The 17,144-nt window shown below is 40.8% G+C and overlaps 1 protein-coding gene across 11 annotated transcripts in view; it reads right to left on the bottom strand.

The window, feature by feature from the left end:
* LOC135115405 (casein kinase I-like) overlaps positions 1-11,563 on the bottom strand; it is a 68,911-nt gene extending 57,348 nt beyond the window's left edge. For 4 of the 11 annotated variants that reach the window (XM_064032158.1, XM_064032152.1, XM_064032151.1 and 1 more), the window contains exon 1: positions 11,050-11,559. In XM_064032158.1, the coding sequence (XP_063888228.1) occupies positions 11,050-11,278 (229 nt within the window). In that variant the 5' untranslated portion in view covers positions 11,279-11,559. Of the gene's footprint in view, positions 1-11,049 lie in introns of all 11 variants that reach the window. The other 7 variants (XM_064032154.1, XM_064032159.1, XM_064032161.1 and 4 more) reach the window with 4 other exon arrangements.
* Positions 11,564-17,144: the final 5,581 nt, after the last annotated feature.

Below are 17,144 nucleotides of genomic sequence, written 5' to 3'. Positions count from 1 at the left end.
TCCTTCAGTTTTATGGCTCTTGCACGTCTTTCCTGCCTGGCCTAGTGGGGGATGTGTCAGAATCTATATGCAACTTAACTCAGCCTCATCTTTACTGACCAGGTATTGTGTTGTAATCTATGTATATCCTAACCTAATTTCCTTAATCTAGTACTGTTTTAGTCTGTATACATCCTAACCTAACTATCTTTGTTAATGTAGCAAAGTGTTAAGAACCTATATGTAACCTATATTAACTTTACCTTTGTTAATGTAGTAATGTGTTAAGAACCTATATGTAACCTACATTAACTTTACCTTTGTTAGTGTAGTAATGTGTTAAGAATCTGTATGTAACCTGAGTAAATGTGCCCTAAGCTTTCCAAACCTGGTAATGCGTCCAAATCTAATTATAACCAAACTTAATGTGTTGTTTCTTAATCCAGTGTTGTTGAAAATGAAACAATGTGATAAACACAGCTACACTTGAAGAAATAGAAGCTAAGCCTCTATTTCAATCCTGTTCTCACATGTGCAAAAGTAGTAGTAGTAGGAGGAGGAGTAGTAGTAGTAGTAGTAGTAGTAGTAACAGCACCAGCAGCAGCAGTAATAGTAGTAGTAGTACCATAAACAGATACACAGCTACCCATGAAGAAATAATGTCTCTAGAAATCAGTCCTATATTTAAGCATTCACCTCACTGATGTTGCCTTTAACAAAGCAGACTCTTCTCAAATTACGACACATGATGATATTCATGAACGGAGCAGACATGGAATGCAAAATCACCCTCAAACACAAGGAACAAAAAGAAAAATACACAAAAAAAACACCACCACCAGCACCACCACCACTACTACAACTACTACTACAAACTTCCTCACATTTCAGGCACCAAAGTGTGTCAGCCTGATGAAGCAAGGATAACTGGCATGGCTGTGTGATGTCCGCTGTCAGTCAGGGCGTGTAATTGACTTTTAATTGCCGCTGTGTAAGTTTTTTGGGGGACAGTGACAGGTGTACAGGGGCAGCGACTTGGTGTTTTTTTTTTTTTGAGTGCTGAAGTATAGGAGGAAGAGGGGGATAAAGAGGAAGGGAATGGTGAGGAGGAGGAGGAACAGGAGGAGGATAATGAGGAATAAGAAGGAAGGAAAATGGGGGAAAGAAAATGAGGAAGATCATGAGGAAAAGAGAGAGGTGGACGATGACGACGACAACAACAACAATGAAATATAATAAGTGTCAGAAAATGAGAACAAAAACAAGGAGAAATATGTGAAAAACTGAATAAAAAGGAAAAAAGGAAGAAAAGAATATGAGAGAAAAGGAAATGAAAAAGGAGACAGTAACAATAAATAAAAATAAAAGAAAAGAAGAACGAAAAAAAAAAAAGAGAATAATATCAGGGAGGAATGGAAGAGGAGGAGGCACAGGAAGAGGAAGAAGCAGAGATACAACTCCAAGAAATCAGCACCACCACAACATAAACAGACCACACAGGACTCCTATCACTCCCTACCTACTTCCTGGATATAGCAACACATCCACCACCACCACCACCACCACCACCACCACCATGTAAACCAGAAGCAGGGATAGGAGTGGAGTGAAGCAGCAAGGAAAACACAAGGGGTGGGTATGATAAGCCTGGAGAGGATAAGATAATATGGCATTGGGGTGCAGGAGGAGGAGGAGGAGGAGGAGGTAGGACTGGGAATACATTGAGATTTTGAAGAACAGAGACAAAAGAATAAATGAGATAAGAAAACAATAGTAACCAAATAAATGACATAGCTACCTGGTGAATATACAATTAAGTTTTTTATGTATGTATGAATCTACACCTAGAGCTATTAATTAACATTTCTGTGGGAGAATATTAAGAGCCTGCTGTGTCTGGGTGCCAGCAGTGTGGATAACAGACAAAAAACAATGACCAAAACAGCATACTAAGGGAAGCTTGGTACATCTGTTAAAGGTGAGGGAACGAAGCATACTGGTACAGGTGATCAATTGGAGGGGCTCAGATACAACACCTCCTGATGTTTGGGTTAAGAACTGGAGAAAGTGAGATGACAAGGATATAAAAAAAGGTGTAGTCTGATGTGCTGTGGGTGTAAGATGAAGGCCCCTATAAAGTGTGAGGCCGGACAGAATACAGACAGCTATCTCCATGCATGCAATTTCAACAGAACCCCAAGAACTCTATATTTTGTAATCTTAAATGTTTCAGCATCTTATCTTGGCTACTTCTGACAGGCTGTGGTGGGCATTACAAGAGTTTTCAAGGGCGTTTTCATGATTCTACTGATAGTTTAATGGATAATTCACATTGTCAGCAAGAAATGCACCCATGAAAACTCATATTATTACCTGTAACCTTTGAAAAGTAGTCCTTATGAATAAAAGATTGAAAGGTTTAAGAATACAAAGCACATACTTGATGCAATACTAAAATAAATTCATTCTTGACATGTACAAAGAAACAGTCCAATCTCTCTCTCTCTCTCTCACACACACACACACACACTCCTTCCTTTCCTTCCCAGTCTACCCTGAGAGCTCTGCAGGCCACATTCTGATGGGAAGCCACACCCCATAAAGATGACCACTCCCTTAACACGTCCCTCGATAAATGCATGGGAAAAACACACACCAAGATTAAACAAACCTCACCCAACACACCACAACCTAACCCTACCTAGTCTAGCTTAAACTAATCTAATTTTTCCTAACCTAATGCAGATATAAACTAACCTAACTTTCTATAACTTATTGTAAGTTAACCTAAACTAACTTAGCACACAGATATACACACTTTGCTAACTTATTTCTTTCTCCATCAAGGCAAAGCAAGAACACCTACAGAAATGAAAAAAAAAAAAAGGTGTCTGTGTGTGTGTGTGTGTGTGTGTGTGTGTGTGTGTGTGTTCTTATCTAATTATATTTTTACAGGAATGAGTCAAGCTAGCAATGCCCTGTCTTTTATAGTTAATTTGTCATATCTATCTTTAAAGCTATGAATATTCCTTACACACACAACTTGGTCAGTCAAAGCATTCCACTGGCTGATTGCTCTGCCAGGAAAACTATTTCCTCACATATTTCTTTCCTCTTTTTTTTTGGTATGACTTCTTTCAGTGTCCTCTTAGTGTCGATTGTTTTCATACCACAAAATCCATGACGTCAATCTTTTCTTTTAATTTTTACAGCACTTTTCAGAAAACGACTTATTTGGGTTTGGCAAGGCTGTGTGTATTGTGACCCTATGGTGTGTGTGTGTGTGTGTGTGTGTGTGTGTGTGTGTGTGTGTGTGTGTGTGTGAGAGCCAATCATGACCTTGACAAGAGACACATGTTCTTACACTGCACCACTCCACCTGAGCACCACACAGGAATGCTGCACAGGTGTCTGGCCGAGCCCTCCCTCCTTGGTCTGGCTCTATACTAGGTAACAAGTGTGGCTAAGCAAACCAATTTCATCCCAATTAACTATTACTTTTTTCTTTCATTATAATTTTGAGCTAAGGTTTGTGGGTTAACTTCACCTTTTACTATTTCTTTCATTCTAATTCTAATATTTGTACATCAACTTATCAGTAATACAAAATCAAAAAAGTACAAGAAAGAAGCAGGTGGAGGAACTACAATATAACACAAGCTGGCAAGCAATCCTGGCATACCTCATCAATTATAGGCTAGTCACTGCTTGCTGCAACAGTAATATGCACTGGGAAACATTCACAGGCCAAGTGGATGATAATAAAGAACATAAGAGTGAATGAGGCAGTCAGGGAGAGGAAACATATAGCTCCATACAGAAGACTGCCCAACACCATACATTAAAGTAAGGAAGCGCACTACATGGTGGTGGTGGTGGTGGTGGTGGTGGTGGTGAAGTGAATGAGGAAGAGGTGCTTAAAAATCCACGTGTTCATTTTAAGTTACATGTCACAATGGGGGAAATAGTCTAGTTAGGAAGGATTAGTGTTGAAGTTGTTTGTAGTGGTATACAGTATAGGATTTGGTCAAGTGTTTATCCTTTGAAAATATTGCGCGCTCTCTCTCTCTCTCTCTCTCTAACTTAATACCTAAACTTTCAAAATAATTCATCCCCTCTCTCTTTCTTTGTCTCTGTATCATTCACCTAACCTGACCAATATGTAAACTTTTAAAAATAACCCCCCTCCCCTCTCTCTCTTTCTCCTCCCACCACACACCCAAACACAGGGCCAAGACAAAACTCAGCACAGTTTGGTAGCCCAGCATGTGAGGGTGAGGTGAGGCAAAGCTCTATAATGTGCAATACCTCTCAGATGACAGAGGGAGCCTTCCCCAAATACCACACCCACACGTCACTCCACTCTGCTGTCAAGGCCTCCCCCCCCCCTCTCTCTCTCTCAGGATGAATAAAGGCAGAGTAAATTATCAGTGAAATCTGAGAAAGGAATGTCAACAGTTTTTTTTTTTTTTTATCTTTTATTTTCCCATTCTTTCCTTCATTGTTTCTTTACCTATTCATAATAATTTACATTTCTTTTTTCTTCTACCCCCAATGGCTTTATCTATTTTAATGTTCCTTCATCCCTTCTTTCTTTCTTTCCTCACTGTTCATGATCATTGTATTTTTATTTGTTTCTTACACACACACACACACACACACACATCTACATCAATAATTCCCACTGTCCTATCATCTCTCTCTCTCTCTCTCTCTCTCTCTCTCTCTCTCTCTCTCTCTCTCTCTCTCTCATTTTACTAATAAAAGTTAATGAAACAAACTTAGCCATATAATTAAATGAAAAAAAAAAAAAAAAAAAAAAAAAAAAAAAAATATCTGATGCATATTCACAATTACACAATTCCTAGCTTACAATTATATATCTTTTTTTCACTTAACAGATAAGAGGTTAAATCGAATAATAATAGGTGGTAAGTATTGACAGTTACACACACCTCATATCCCCACCTTATAAATTTTCCCATCACTCCAATGATAAAGTTTAATAACACAGCTTGTAATCAATAATAAAACATGTAAATGAATAATGACAAACACACACACACACACACACACACATTTGCTATCCCTACCTTGTGAATTCTCTCCTCAAATCAAGACAGCTATTCACTACATAAAACAAAGCAAGTAAATAAATAATGACAAGATACATGTACCTCCTATCCCCACCTTTTTCATTCTCTCTTCAGCCCAATGATGGTCACAGTTTTACTTAAGCCTGGTGAAGTGTCAGGAGGAGGGAGAAAAGCTGCTTAATGTTGTTTACCAAGTCCCGGGAACTTTTGGCACACGACACCATTAAGTAGAAGGTACAGTGGAAGCTGCTGCTGTTGCTGTTGTTGTTGTTTTACTGTTACTTAAGCCTCTCACTACTACTGGCCCACTCTGATAAACCTTCTCATAATCAGTATCCACATATTTTCTTCTACAGCTACCTCCAAACACTGTACTGGCTAGAAATTGTAAAATCTATTCTTTTAATGCCTTTCTGTCTTCTAGATGTTTATAAAGACTCCAAATATTGCTTCTGATGCTGTGAATTGGCACATGTCACAGTGAAGGAGTTAACATTGCTCATGGGAATAGCTGAGCCAATGTACTAGATGTTTTTATATTCTACATCTGCTCTTTGTTCTTTCCTACTTCCTTTTATTTCTTTTTACTTTTTTTTTACGTAACGAACAGACTATAAAAAATAAACATTAATTTTCTCTGTTTTAAAGCTTTCTTCACACTTTACAGAATCAGAGTTAGTAGCAAGGCATTTATTTAGTATCTTTTCTCATTCTTTTCAACACTCTTCACCACTAATATATATATTTTTTTTACATACTTGAGATCACTTAACATCTCTCCCTTGCTTGTATAAATAGTGATACAAACTTACAATGAGGTGAATAAATAAATAGAATAAAAAAGTTCATAAAAATGTATAATCTGTGGAATAAAAAATGTAAAACTATGGTAATGTATATTTTTTGTCAACTAGGAGAAAAATAAAGATAAATAAATGAATAAAAAAGTAAATAAATAAGAGCTAATGTGTAAGTTCAATTTCGACAGAGTGTGCAATATATATTTTTTTGTTTTTGTAACTTGCTCTCTCTCTCTCTCTCTCTCTCTCTCTCTCTCTCTCTCTCTCTCTCTCTCTCTCTCTCTCTACCACACTCTCTCTCTCTCTCTCATTTATTTCCTATACATCTTTCTCCTCTTCCATTCCCTCTCTTTCTTTAAGTTATATTCTTTTTTTTTCCAATTCCCATGTCTTTCATTTCCTTCCCTTGCATACTTTCCCTTCTCCATCCCTTCCTTTATTCACATAACTACTCACCTTTCTTGGACATTCTTCTCTTGCTCTCTCTCTCTCATTTCCTGTACACTTTTCAACCCTTCCTTTCCTCCCTCATCTTTCCTACACATTATCCCCCCCCCCTCTCTCTCTTGTCTCTAAACAAAGGATAGTATATAATCTAAAGAACAACTAAACCCCCCCCTTCATCACCCTTCTCCTCACACTCCCCAGAGGAAAGTACAGAGCTCCCTCATTTCCTTGAGAACCTTACTTTCCTGGGGGGGGGGGGGGGGGACAATCTACTACTTCACTGCACCTCCCACCTTTTTTTTTGCTTGTACTTCTCTCTCTCTCTCTCTCATTCAGCCTAGTATTCCTTGTCAAACCTCACTCACTTGTCACTCAATCCCCCCCCTCTCTCTCTCTTTCATTCTTTTCTCAATTATTTGATCTATTTTTACTATTGTTGATTCATTTATCATTTTCTATCCATATACGAATTAACTTCCACTCTCTCTCTCTCTCTCTCTCTTCTCTACTTCTCATTTCCTTCAAGCAATATGGATCTTTACTCCTCTATAGCTTTTAATCTCTCTCTCTCTCTCTCTCCCTGCCTCACCTCACCTAATAAATGTTCAACACAAGTATGCCACTCATATCTTGGCATGCAAACACCACACCTCAGTCAACACATCATACATATTCAACCACCTGCTGAGGACTCCACACATAGGTACAGTGGAAACCCATCCTTCACATCAGGGAGGAAAACTTTCATCTCCGTTCTTCACATCAGGCACAGTGCAAACCTCACTCTTCATACTAGGAACCATTCAGAAAAACTCTTCCTTTCTGACCTGGTATGTGCAATGCATGAAAAAAAAATAAAATAAAATAAATAATAATAATAACAAATAAATAAAAAAACACACACACACACACACACACACACACACACACACACACACACACACACACAGTTTAGCATGTCCATCATTCATGCTTATATGGGGGTTGAGGTTTTCACAGTAGCACATACACACAGACATTCTGCAATCCTATCAGCACAAGCCAGACAAACAAAAAAGATGCTCTACTGATATACAGGATTTCCTTAGAATACAAAACAATCAGTATTTTTTTTTAACAATTTTTTTTCTGCACACTCATCCTTATGAATGACGTAAACAAAGGATACTGGGGTGTATCTGATGCGTGGTATGAGTGTTGTTGTCTAAAGTTTGATAGCTGACACGAGGCTTAATTTCAAGGCACAAATAATAGAGAGAAACATATTAACACAATAAATACAATACAAAATAATAAACTTAGCAATATAAAAATGAGGAAATGAATATAAACCTAACCACAAGTAATGTTTTCAATATTTGGACTCAAATAACAAGAACAACAACAACAATAACAACAACAACAACAACAATAATAATAATAGTAATAATAATAATAATAATAGAGGATGGAAGACAGTGAGAGGAGGGAGGATGCCAACAATTAAGTAGAGACATCAACACTTAGTCACTTAGCCATTATAATGTGTGGCCTGGATGGGTTGAGTCAGCAGGCTAACAAAGATATGATAACAGCACTCTGTATCAGTTACCATAGTCCCTGGTATCAACACTGGCTGCCGCTGTGAGTGTGTGACAGAGTGATGCAAGCTAAAAGACTCACCTCACACTCATTAGTGGTTTATGGTATCTATCTATCTATCAATAAGTGTGTGGCTGGTAATGGAATACCACATTTGTTACATTCAGAAAACTTACATGATTTTATTGAGTCTTATAAACTATAGATGCTACAAGATTTCTACTACTCAGCCACCCAGATTGCACCAGAGCATTACATAAAAAAAAAAAAAAAAAAAAAAAAAAAAAAAAAAAAGTAATCTAACCAAATTTAACCTTAATGCAGCTTAATCTAAACCAAAACTTAACCAACCCAAACTTAGCCTAAACAACCCTATCATGCTCTAACTTCACATAGCAATCTTCTCTAACTTAACCCAACTTAACCAACAAAAAATTTAGCCTAACCAACCCCAACACACTCTAACCTTAACTCTAATAAAACAACCAAACAAAGTCTAGCCTAGCACAATCTAACCAAATCTAATCTTCATGTGTTCCAACTTGTATATTACGATAACCCATTTTCACCAAACAGTATATTTATCCTTAAGCTCAACTGTTATAAGATTTAAATTCTAGGGAACATTTAGCATTAGCATGAGATATGGTAAGTGTGTGTGTGTGTGTGTGTGTGTGTGTGTGTGTGTGTGTGTGTGTGTGTGTGTGTCTATCCTGTGCTAGTCTATATCCAACCTGGCCTAGACTGAACTGTTTCCCATGGTGACTTTCTCCCAAGGTCATGACTGGTGGTGGTGATGATGAAGATAACTATTAGGCAAATCAGGACACACACACACACACACCTTTCTATACAAAATTATCACAACAAAGTAAAAAAAATAAATAAATAAATAAATAATAATCATGAATAAACTTATCTCTGTGCAACCCAAGGATAACACACACACACACACACACACACACACACACACACACATAACAGGAAAAAGCACATTATGCAAACACCCCTCCCAGCATATCACTATGGACACTACACCTACACAATGGCTCCTCTCTCCACAATAACATGAAAAAAAAAAAAAAAAAAAAAAATGCAAATACAAAATGAGTAACAAAACAAATGACCACATTTCTTATTGACATTTGTGATGATGACACCGAAGAATTAAGTACTGCAGGTTAGCAATGCACACTGATGCACACTCTCACACAAGGATGTAACAAAGGGATATAGAGACAAGATCCTTCAGGTTTATGATCAGGAAAGGAGAAGTAGTAACACGTTCAAGCTTGCTGCAGTAGGATTTTCAGATGGGAGGCTTTGTTCACTCTTCCCACATTATACTGTTACCACAGCAATATGAATGAGGTTAGAGAAGAATTACAAAACCGAGTATTGAGATCTTTGAGTGCAAGCTGAATGTATTGATTGCTACAATGGTCAGTAATGAAACTGCTCCAAATTTTGAGCAATAAAGTTTGAAACTTGCAGGTCTGTAGGTTTTGTAATTGAGGAAACCTATAGGACCTATTCCTGGCAAGATGGAAGCCAGTTCAGATCACCATGTTGTGTGGTGGAGCTACACATGACAGGAAGGTGTGCAGGGTGACAGGTGTGGCAGGGGGCAGGCAGCAGAGGATACGTGATACTGGTGTAACTCGCACAGATTAATTACTGGCCAGCTGTGATATCTGGGATTTCCAAAGACTGGAGTTGTAATTCATGTTCCTATAATGGCAAACAAGCAACCCTTTCAATGGAACTAGAAGCATTAACTGAACACACAACTTTGCTGGGCACAAATTCAAGAACAAGCAACCCTTCAGTGGTGACTTCATTCCATGCCAGTTGTGTGAGGAGGCTGTGAAGCAGTGATGATTCAAGCTCAGTGACAGTTTAGGTTATAGATATTACATAAGAATATGGTTGCCAAATGCAGCACAATGGCAGAGAGCCACCCACCCCAGGAGATAACCACTACAAAGCAGGTTTGGAAGAGAAAACTTTTGTTTAAACCCAACCCACTAGGTTTATTGGGATTCTATTTTATATATTTATTTATTTATTTACTTTTTTTTTGGGGGGGAGTAAGTGAGGTGATGTTTATATTTCTAAACAGGGTGTGGGTTGGGCATGGTGGTGCCTAAGTAGGGTGTGGGTTGAGTGTGGTGGAGTGTCTAGGCAAGGTGTGGGTTGAGTGTGGTGGAGTGTCTAGGCAAGGTGTGGGTTGAGTGTGGTGGAGTGTCTAGGCAGGGTGTGGGTTGAGTGTGGTGGAGTGTCTAGGCAAGGTGTGGGTTGAGTGTGGTGGAGTGTCTAGGCAGGGTGTGGGTTGAGTGTGGTGGAGGAACTGACTGAAACAGACTAAGTAATCAGAACAGTAGTAGTCATTTGACAGGTTTGAAAGATTTGACATATTTAGGAATGACAGTTGACATAAATGCATGTGTTTTATATTGACTATCATATTTATGCCTACTGGCTTTTTGCTGCTTCCCTTCAATTCCAGTTCAATTCAGCTGCATGTCACAATTTCCTGTGTTCCTTCTCACTGACTGTTTTCTTCTTGCCCCCTTTTTTTTCCCCTTTAATTTGTGTTACTTTTGTCTCTTCAATATCTTCACTTTCAAAGAAGCATCCTCAGTAATGTCCTCCCCCTCCTCACGGCATAACTGTTGTAATTATATCCTTCTCTCCCACCACCTCCCCCTTCTATCCTAGTATTCAGGGCACCACAACAAAAAGTGCTTCAAATCTTCTCCCCCCCACACACACCTCACGTTGCCTCGCCCCGAAACACGCACCCACCACTAAGTCTTACAGGAGGAACAGATACTGCAAAGTCGTTATGATGTTACACGCGGCCGAAACTATTGCCGGCGAAACGGGACCACGGGCGAGCATACTACGGTGCTGTAAGTAGCCGAGTCGCCGTCACGCCACCGCCGCCATACGATAACTTGACGATTCCCACGAGCTACAGTCATCACCAACACGTCCCAGCCAAATAATAACACAACACCCGACGGCATGTCCGTAAACCAAAACAATGAGTAATAAGTACAGACAAAACACGAACCGAACCACTCCACATACACACACACACACACACACATACATACAGACATAAGCACATCACGCCTTACCTAATCTCAGCTCTCCGAAGTTTCCGCAGCCGATCTTCTTGCCGACCCTGAAGTTTGGCCCCACGAAGAGCTCCAGGGAGTTGGAGGAGGAGGAGGTGCGGGACCCGGGCTGCATGGTGGTGGCCGTTCTGTTAGCTGTGCTGGCTCGCGACACCCTCCTAGACGCCGGATCGTCCTGCTCCTTGGTCCCTCCGCCGCCTCCACGCTCTCGCCTCTCCCCCTTCTGCATCCTAGCCTCCTCTCAGCCTCGAAAAAGCCTCAGTCCCAGCACCATGAACGGCCCTCACCCGCCAACTTCACACTCTCGGCCTCTCACACTCACTTCATCTCATCTTTCCCGGGGTTATCCCAGCCACACCCGAGCCATTTTCATGTTTTCCGGCAAATACCCCCACGCACTGCACGTGTACACTGATTCCTCGGGCACAATTCCGGTGGGTAATGGAGTAAAGGGGATAAATAAGAGGGAGGCACCAGCAGCACCTCTGACCCACACCTGAGCTCGCCACTCTTGACGCGGATCGATACACTCGCTCCTCTCACAACACTTGACCGTCCAACACAAACTGAAAGTATATATATCATCACCTTTTAAACAAAAACTCCTCACTTTTTATTAAGTTTTTTATTTTTTATATACTTTTTTAAATTATTTATGTTGCATTTTATTTTTTTTATAATTTTTTTTTCTGGTCATCATCGTTTCTCATTTGACAAAAGACCACCTGATTCACCAATAATAAATGTAAATTCGTAACGTCCAGGAACTCTGACACAACTCAACCATTCAGTTAACATCAATTATACTTAAAATTTTAACATCACCGGCCTCACCCAACGATGATACGCTTAAATTAACATCTGAACATGACAGCGCACTACATGCTTCCGCGGAGGAGGAGCGCACCGAGGACCGACAACCATCATCGTTATCATCAGCTGCCAACAGGAGGGAGTTGCCAGACACTTCTCACCTAAATAGTGCCGGTTCGCCGGGCCCGAGGAGGAACCTCATCATGAAAACAAATCTGTAAGTTAATATTATATCTTTTATTAATTTCATTGTGTGTATCTGAGTACCACTTATTAGCGTGGAGGGAGAAATATTCTGTATTTGTCTCCTGCCATGTGTTTTCCAAGTGTGGTGTTTATTATTGTGATCATTGTAGGTAATGATTGTTTTGTTTACATGATTAATGTATAAACGAAAATAAATAATGAACTTCAGTTACGTCGTGTTGATGAAAACGGAAGTGAGCCGAGTTATCAAAACTTGTCATGAAGGGTTTGGTGGTGCACATAAGGGAAGGGATGAGACTACTGGAAAAATTACTGCTAGTCTAAGTGTTATTTTAAGGGCATCAAAGAAGTTGTTAGTGATTATGTTTTTAAATGTGACAAGTGCCAGAGAGCAAGTAATAAACCAGCAATGCAAGCTCCAGAGTCACATCCAGTGCCTGTTCCTGAAAAAGTTTGGTCTCAGGTAAGAATGGACTTGATCGGACCCTTGCCCCAGATTGAGGACACTGTTACATTGTAGCAGTGACGGATTACTTTCCGAAATTTCCAGTTGCTTCACCTTTAAAACACAAATCTGCAGCAGAAGCTGAACAGTTCTTTTTAGATATCATATGTGAATTTGGCTGTATAGAAACCTCGATCACCAACCAAGGGAGAGAATTTTGTCAATGAACTGAATGACATTTTATGTGCCAAGTTACAGATAGATCACAGAATTGCTTCAGCCTATCATCCGCAAACATATGGATTGCAGGAGGGATTTAATCAAACACTCAAAAGAGCTCTTATCAAATGTGTTAATGAAAAAAAAAAAATGGGATTTGCACATAAAGAGAATCCTATTCGGATATCGTACTTCGATCCATGTCAGCACTGGTGTTATCCCTTTCACTGCCATGTCTAGGAGAGATCCCGTGCTTCCGATCTACCTAGATACTCGGTCATATGAGGCTGCAGGAACTAGGATAACGACAGCCGAGACTGTTAACACAAAATGGTTCGCACTATTTTATAATATCACGCTTCTCGTCTTTGTTCAGTCCATCAGGGTACTTTCCGCTATACAGATATTGGTAGTATGTGTGATAAGTGAGCTCCTCCATCTTCTGATGCAGCTGTTTCCACTGCCGCTGCTCAGGCAATTGTGAAACCTGTTGGCGCCACGACTACAAGGAAAACATATAGAGTGCGATTGTCAACAGCCCAAGTGATGACAGTTTTGTCGTGATGATGATAATATTATCTTGTGTGGCAGGCTGTCGTTGCTACACGTCACCATAGCCATACTCTTATAACCTCCCCTCCTTTCTAGGAGGAGGCAGTAGACACCTGCCAAAACGATAATTACTCCCAGTGAGGTCTAAAGCACTGTTCAGGGGGTGCTGTGAACTTATCATTAAACCCAGCTGTGACCTCACTGAACGTTTCCCTTTGTGTCTCACAACACAAGGGGGCAGTCACAGCCTGCCCTCTAAAGACAACTCTCTTCCTCCTCACAAAACTACAAGCACCTAATAACACCCAAAAATTTTAAAATCATCATGGCGACTCCTACACCAGCCTCGGAGTCCCCATCTGGGGAGGAGACCATAAATGTCCCCAGGTCAGACTGCCTTTCTGTTGACGACCGTAAGTGTCTTGACACCCCCCTCAACTTTTTCTTCATTAACTTCTACAACATTCGCGGTCTAAGATCTAATTTTCAGTCTGTAAAACACCACCTCTCCTCTTCTAAACCTCATCTTCTTTTCCTCACTGAAACTCAGGTGTCTGAGGTGACTGACAGTAGCCCCTTTTCTGTTCCCTCCTACTTTCTCTATCCTCATTTTCGATCCAAAGCTGGATGCTGCGTTTATGTGCGCAATGACTTAACCTGCTCTCGTGCCCACGCTCTTGAATCTTCCGAGTTTTCCACCATCTGGCTACGACTACAGAGTCACTCTCATACTAAATTTATCTGTGCTGTATACCTCTCTCCTAACTCCTCTGACTATAAGAAATTCTTTGACTACTTAACTTCCAAAGTGGAGCACATTCTGACCTTCTTCCCTTTTGCAGAGATCTCCATTCTTGGAGATTTCAATGTTCACCACCAGCTTTGGCTTTCCTCTCCCTTCACTGACCATCCTGGTGAACTAGCCTACAACTTTGCTATCCTCCATGACCTAGAGCAATTGGTGCAACACCCTACTCGCATTCCTGACCGTCTTGGAGATACGCCCAACATTCTTGACCTTTTCCTGACGTCTAATCCTTCTGCTTATGCTGTCACCCTTTCTTCTCCGTTGGGCTCCTCCGATCACAATCTCATATCTTTATCTTGTCCTATCACTCCAATCCCTCCTCAGGATCCCCCTAAGCGAAGGTGCCTCTGGTGTTTTGCCTCTGCTAGTTGGGGGGACCTGAGGAGGTATTTTGCTGATTTTCCTTGGAATGACTACTGCTTCCGTGTCAGAGACCCGTCTTTGTGTGCTGAGCGCATAACAGAGGTGATAGTGTCTGGCATGGAGGCGTACATTCCTCACTCTTTTTCTCGTCCTAAACCTTCTAAACCTTGGTTTAACACAGCTTGTTCTCGTGCTATACATGATAGAGAGGTGGCCCACAAAAGGTACTTAAGCCTTCCATCACCAGAATCTCATGCACTTTATATTTCTGCCCGGAACCATGCCAAGTCTGTTCTCCAACTAGCCAAAAACTCCTTCATTAACAGAAAATGTCAAAACCTTTCAAGATCTAACTCCCCTCGTGATTTCTGGCATCTAGCCAAAAATATCTCCAATAACTTTGCTTCTTCTTCTTTCCCTCCTCTACTTCAACCAGATGGCACCACTGCTATCACATCTACTTCTAAAGCTGAACTCTTTGCTCAAACCTTTGCTAAAAACTCTACCTTGGACGATTCTGGGCTTGTTCCTCCCTCTCCTCCATCCTCTGACTACTTCATGCCACGTATTAAAATTCTTCGCAATGATGTTTTCCATGCCCTCGCTGGCCTAAACCCTCAGAAGGCTTATGGACCTGATGGGGTCCCTCCTATTGTTCTCCGAAACTGTGCCTCCGTGCTTGCACCTTGCCTAGTCAAACTCTTTCAGCTCTGTCTGTCAACATCTACCTTTCCTTCTTGCTGGAAGTTTGCCTACATTCAACCTGTTCCTAAAAAGGGTGACCGTTCTAATCCCTCAAACTACCGTCCTATTGCTTTAATTTCCTGCCTATCTAAAGTTTTTGAGTCTATCCTCAACAGGAAGATTCTTAAACATCTATCACTTCACAACCTTCTATCTGATCACCAGTATGGGTTCCGTCAAGGCCGCTCTACTGGTGATCTTCTGGCTTTCCTTACTGAGTCTTGGTCATCCTCTTTTAGAGATTTTGGTGAAACTTTTGCTGTTGCCTTGGACATATCAAAAGCTTTTGATAGAGTCTGGCACAAACCTTTGATTTCCAAACTACCCTCCTACGGTTTCTATCCTTCTCTCTGTAACTTCATCTCAAGTTTCCTTTCTGACTGTTCTATTGCTGCTGTGGTAGACAGTCACTGTTCTTCTCCTAAATCTATTAACAGTGGTGTTTCTCAGGGTTCTGTCCTGTCACCAACTCTCTTCTTATTATTCATTAATGATCTTCTAAACCAAACTTCTTGTCCTATCCACTCCTACGCTGATGATACCACCCAGCACTTTTCCACGTCTTTTCATAGACGTCCAATCCTTCAGGAGGTAAACATAGCATGCAGGGAAGCCACAGAACGCCTGACTTCTGATCTTTCTAAAATTTCTGATTGGGGCAGAGTAAACTTGGTATTGTTCAATGCCTCAAAAACTCAATTCCTCCATCTATCAACTCGACACAACCTTCCAGACAATTATCCCCTCTTCTTCAATGACACTCAACTGTCCCCCTCTTCTACACTGAACATCCTCGGCCTGTCCTTTACTTATAATCTGAACTGGAAACTTCACATCTCATCTCTAGCTAAAACAGCTTCTATGAAGTTAGGTGTTCTGAGACGTCTCCACCAGTTTTTCTCACCCTCCCAGTTGCTAACTCTGTACAAGGGCCTTATCCGTCCATGTATGGAGTATGCTTCACATGTCTGGGGGGGTTCCACTCATACTGCTCTTCTAGACAGGGTGGAATCAAAAGCTTTTCGTCTCATCAACTCCTCCCCTCTAACTGACTGTCTTCAGCCTCTCTCTCACCGCTGCAATGTTGCATATCTAGCTGTTTTCTACTGCTATTTTCATGCTAACTGCTCTTCTGATCTTGCTAACTGCATGCCTCCCCTCCTTCCGCGGCCTCGCTGCACAAGACTTTCCTCTTTCTCTCACCCCTATTCTGTCCACCTCTCTAACGCAAGAGTTAACCAGTATTCTCAATCATTCATCCCTTTCTCTGGTAAACTCTGGAACTCCCTGCCTGCTTCTGTATTTCCACCTTCCTATGACTTGAATTCCTTCAAGAGGGAGGTTTCAAGACACTTATCCACCAATTTTTGACCACTGCCTTGACCCTTTTACGGGACTGGCATTTCAGTGGGCATTTTTTTTATTGATTTTTGTTGCCCTTGGCCAGTGTCCTTCTTACATAAAAAAAAAAAAAAAAAAAAAACCCTACTGCACCCTGCCCTGGCCTGGCACCCCCTGGTGCATCACCCTGCTGCACCTTCATCACCATGCTCCTGCTGTCAGCTGTCATCCCTACATGACACAGTACACTTTCAGGTGCATTGTGTGCTGCTGTCTTGATTATTTAGCACAGGAAATCACTATAGTGGAACCCGACTGATTTGATACTCAGGGTGTTGGCTGTTCCTGTCCCACATTGCTGTCACATTTACAGTTGACAGGCATATGAATACCTCTCTCTCTCTCTCTCTCTCATGCTGTCATTCTTTGCCTTAATTATTCCAAAATTATAAGTTGTTAGATACGATTGCATGTTTTTTGTTTTCCTGAATGGCTTTCAATTTGATGATGGAACAACAACACTGTATATGAGTGGTGGCGCGTAACAAAGGTCCAACGCACCACCCACCGTGAGAAGTGTTTTATTGCATATAACACTAGTTT

Source organism: Scylla paramamosain, chromosome 29 (assembly GCF_035594125.1).
Source record: "Scylla paramamosain isolate STU-SP2022 chromosome 29, ASM3559412v1, whole genome shotgun sequence".
NCBI classification, from domain to species: domain Eukaryota; kingdom Metazoa; phylum Arthropoda; class Malacostraca; order Decapoda; family Portunidae; genus Scylla; species Scylla paramamosain.
Note: the sequence above shows the minus strand (reverse complement) of the source record. Positions and strands in the feature narration are given on the sequence as shown.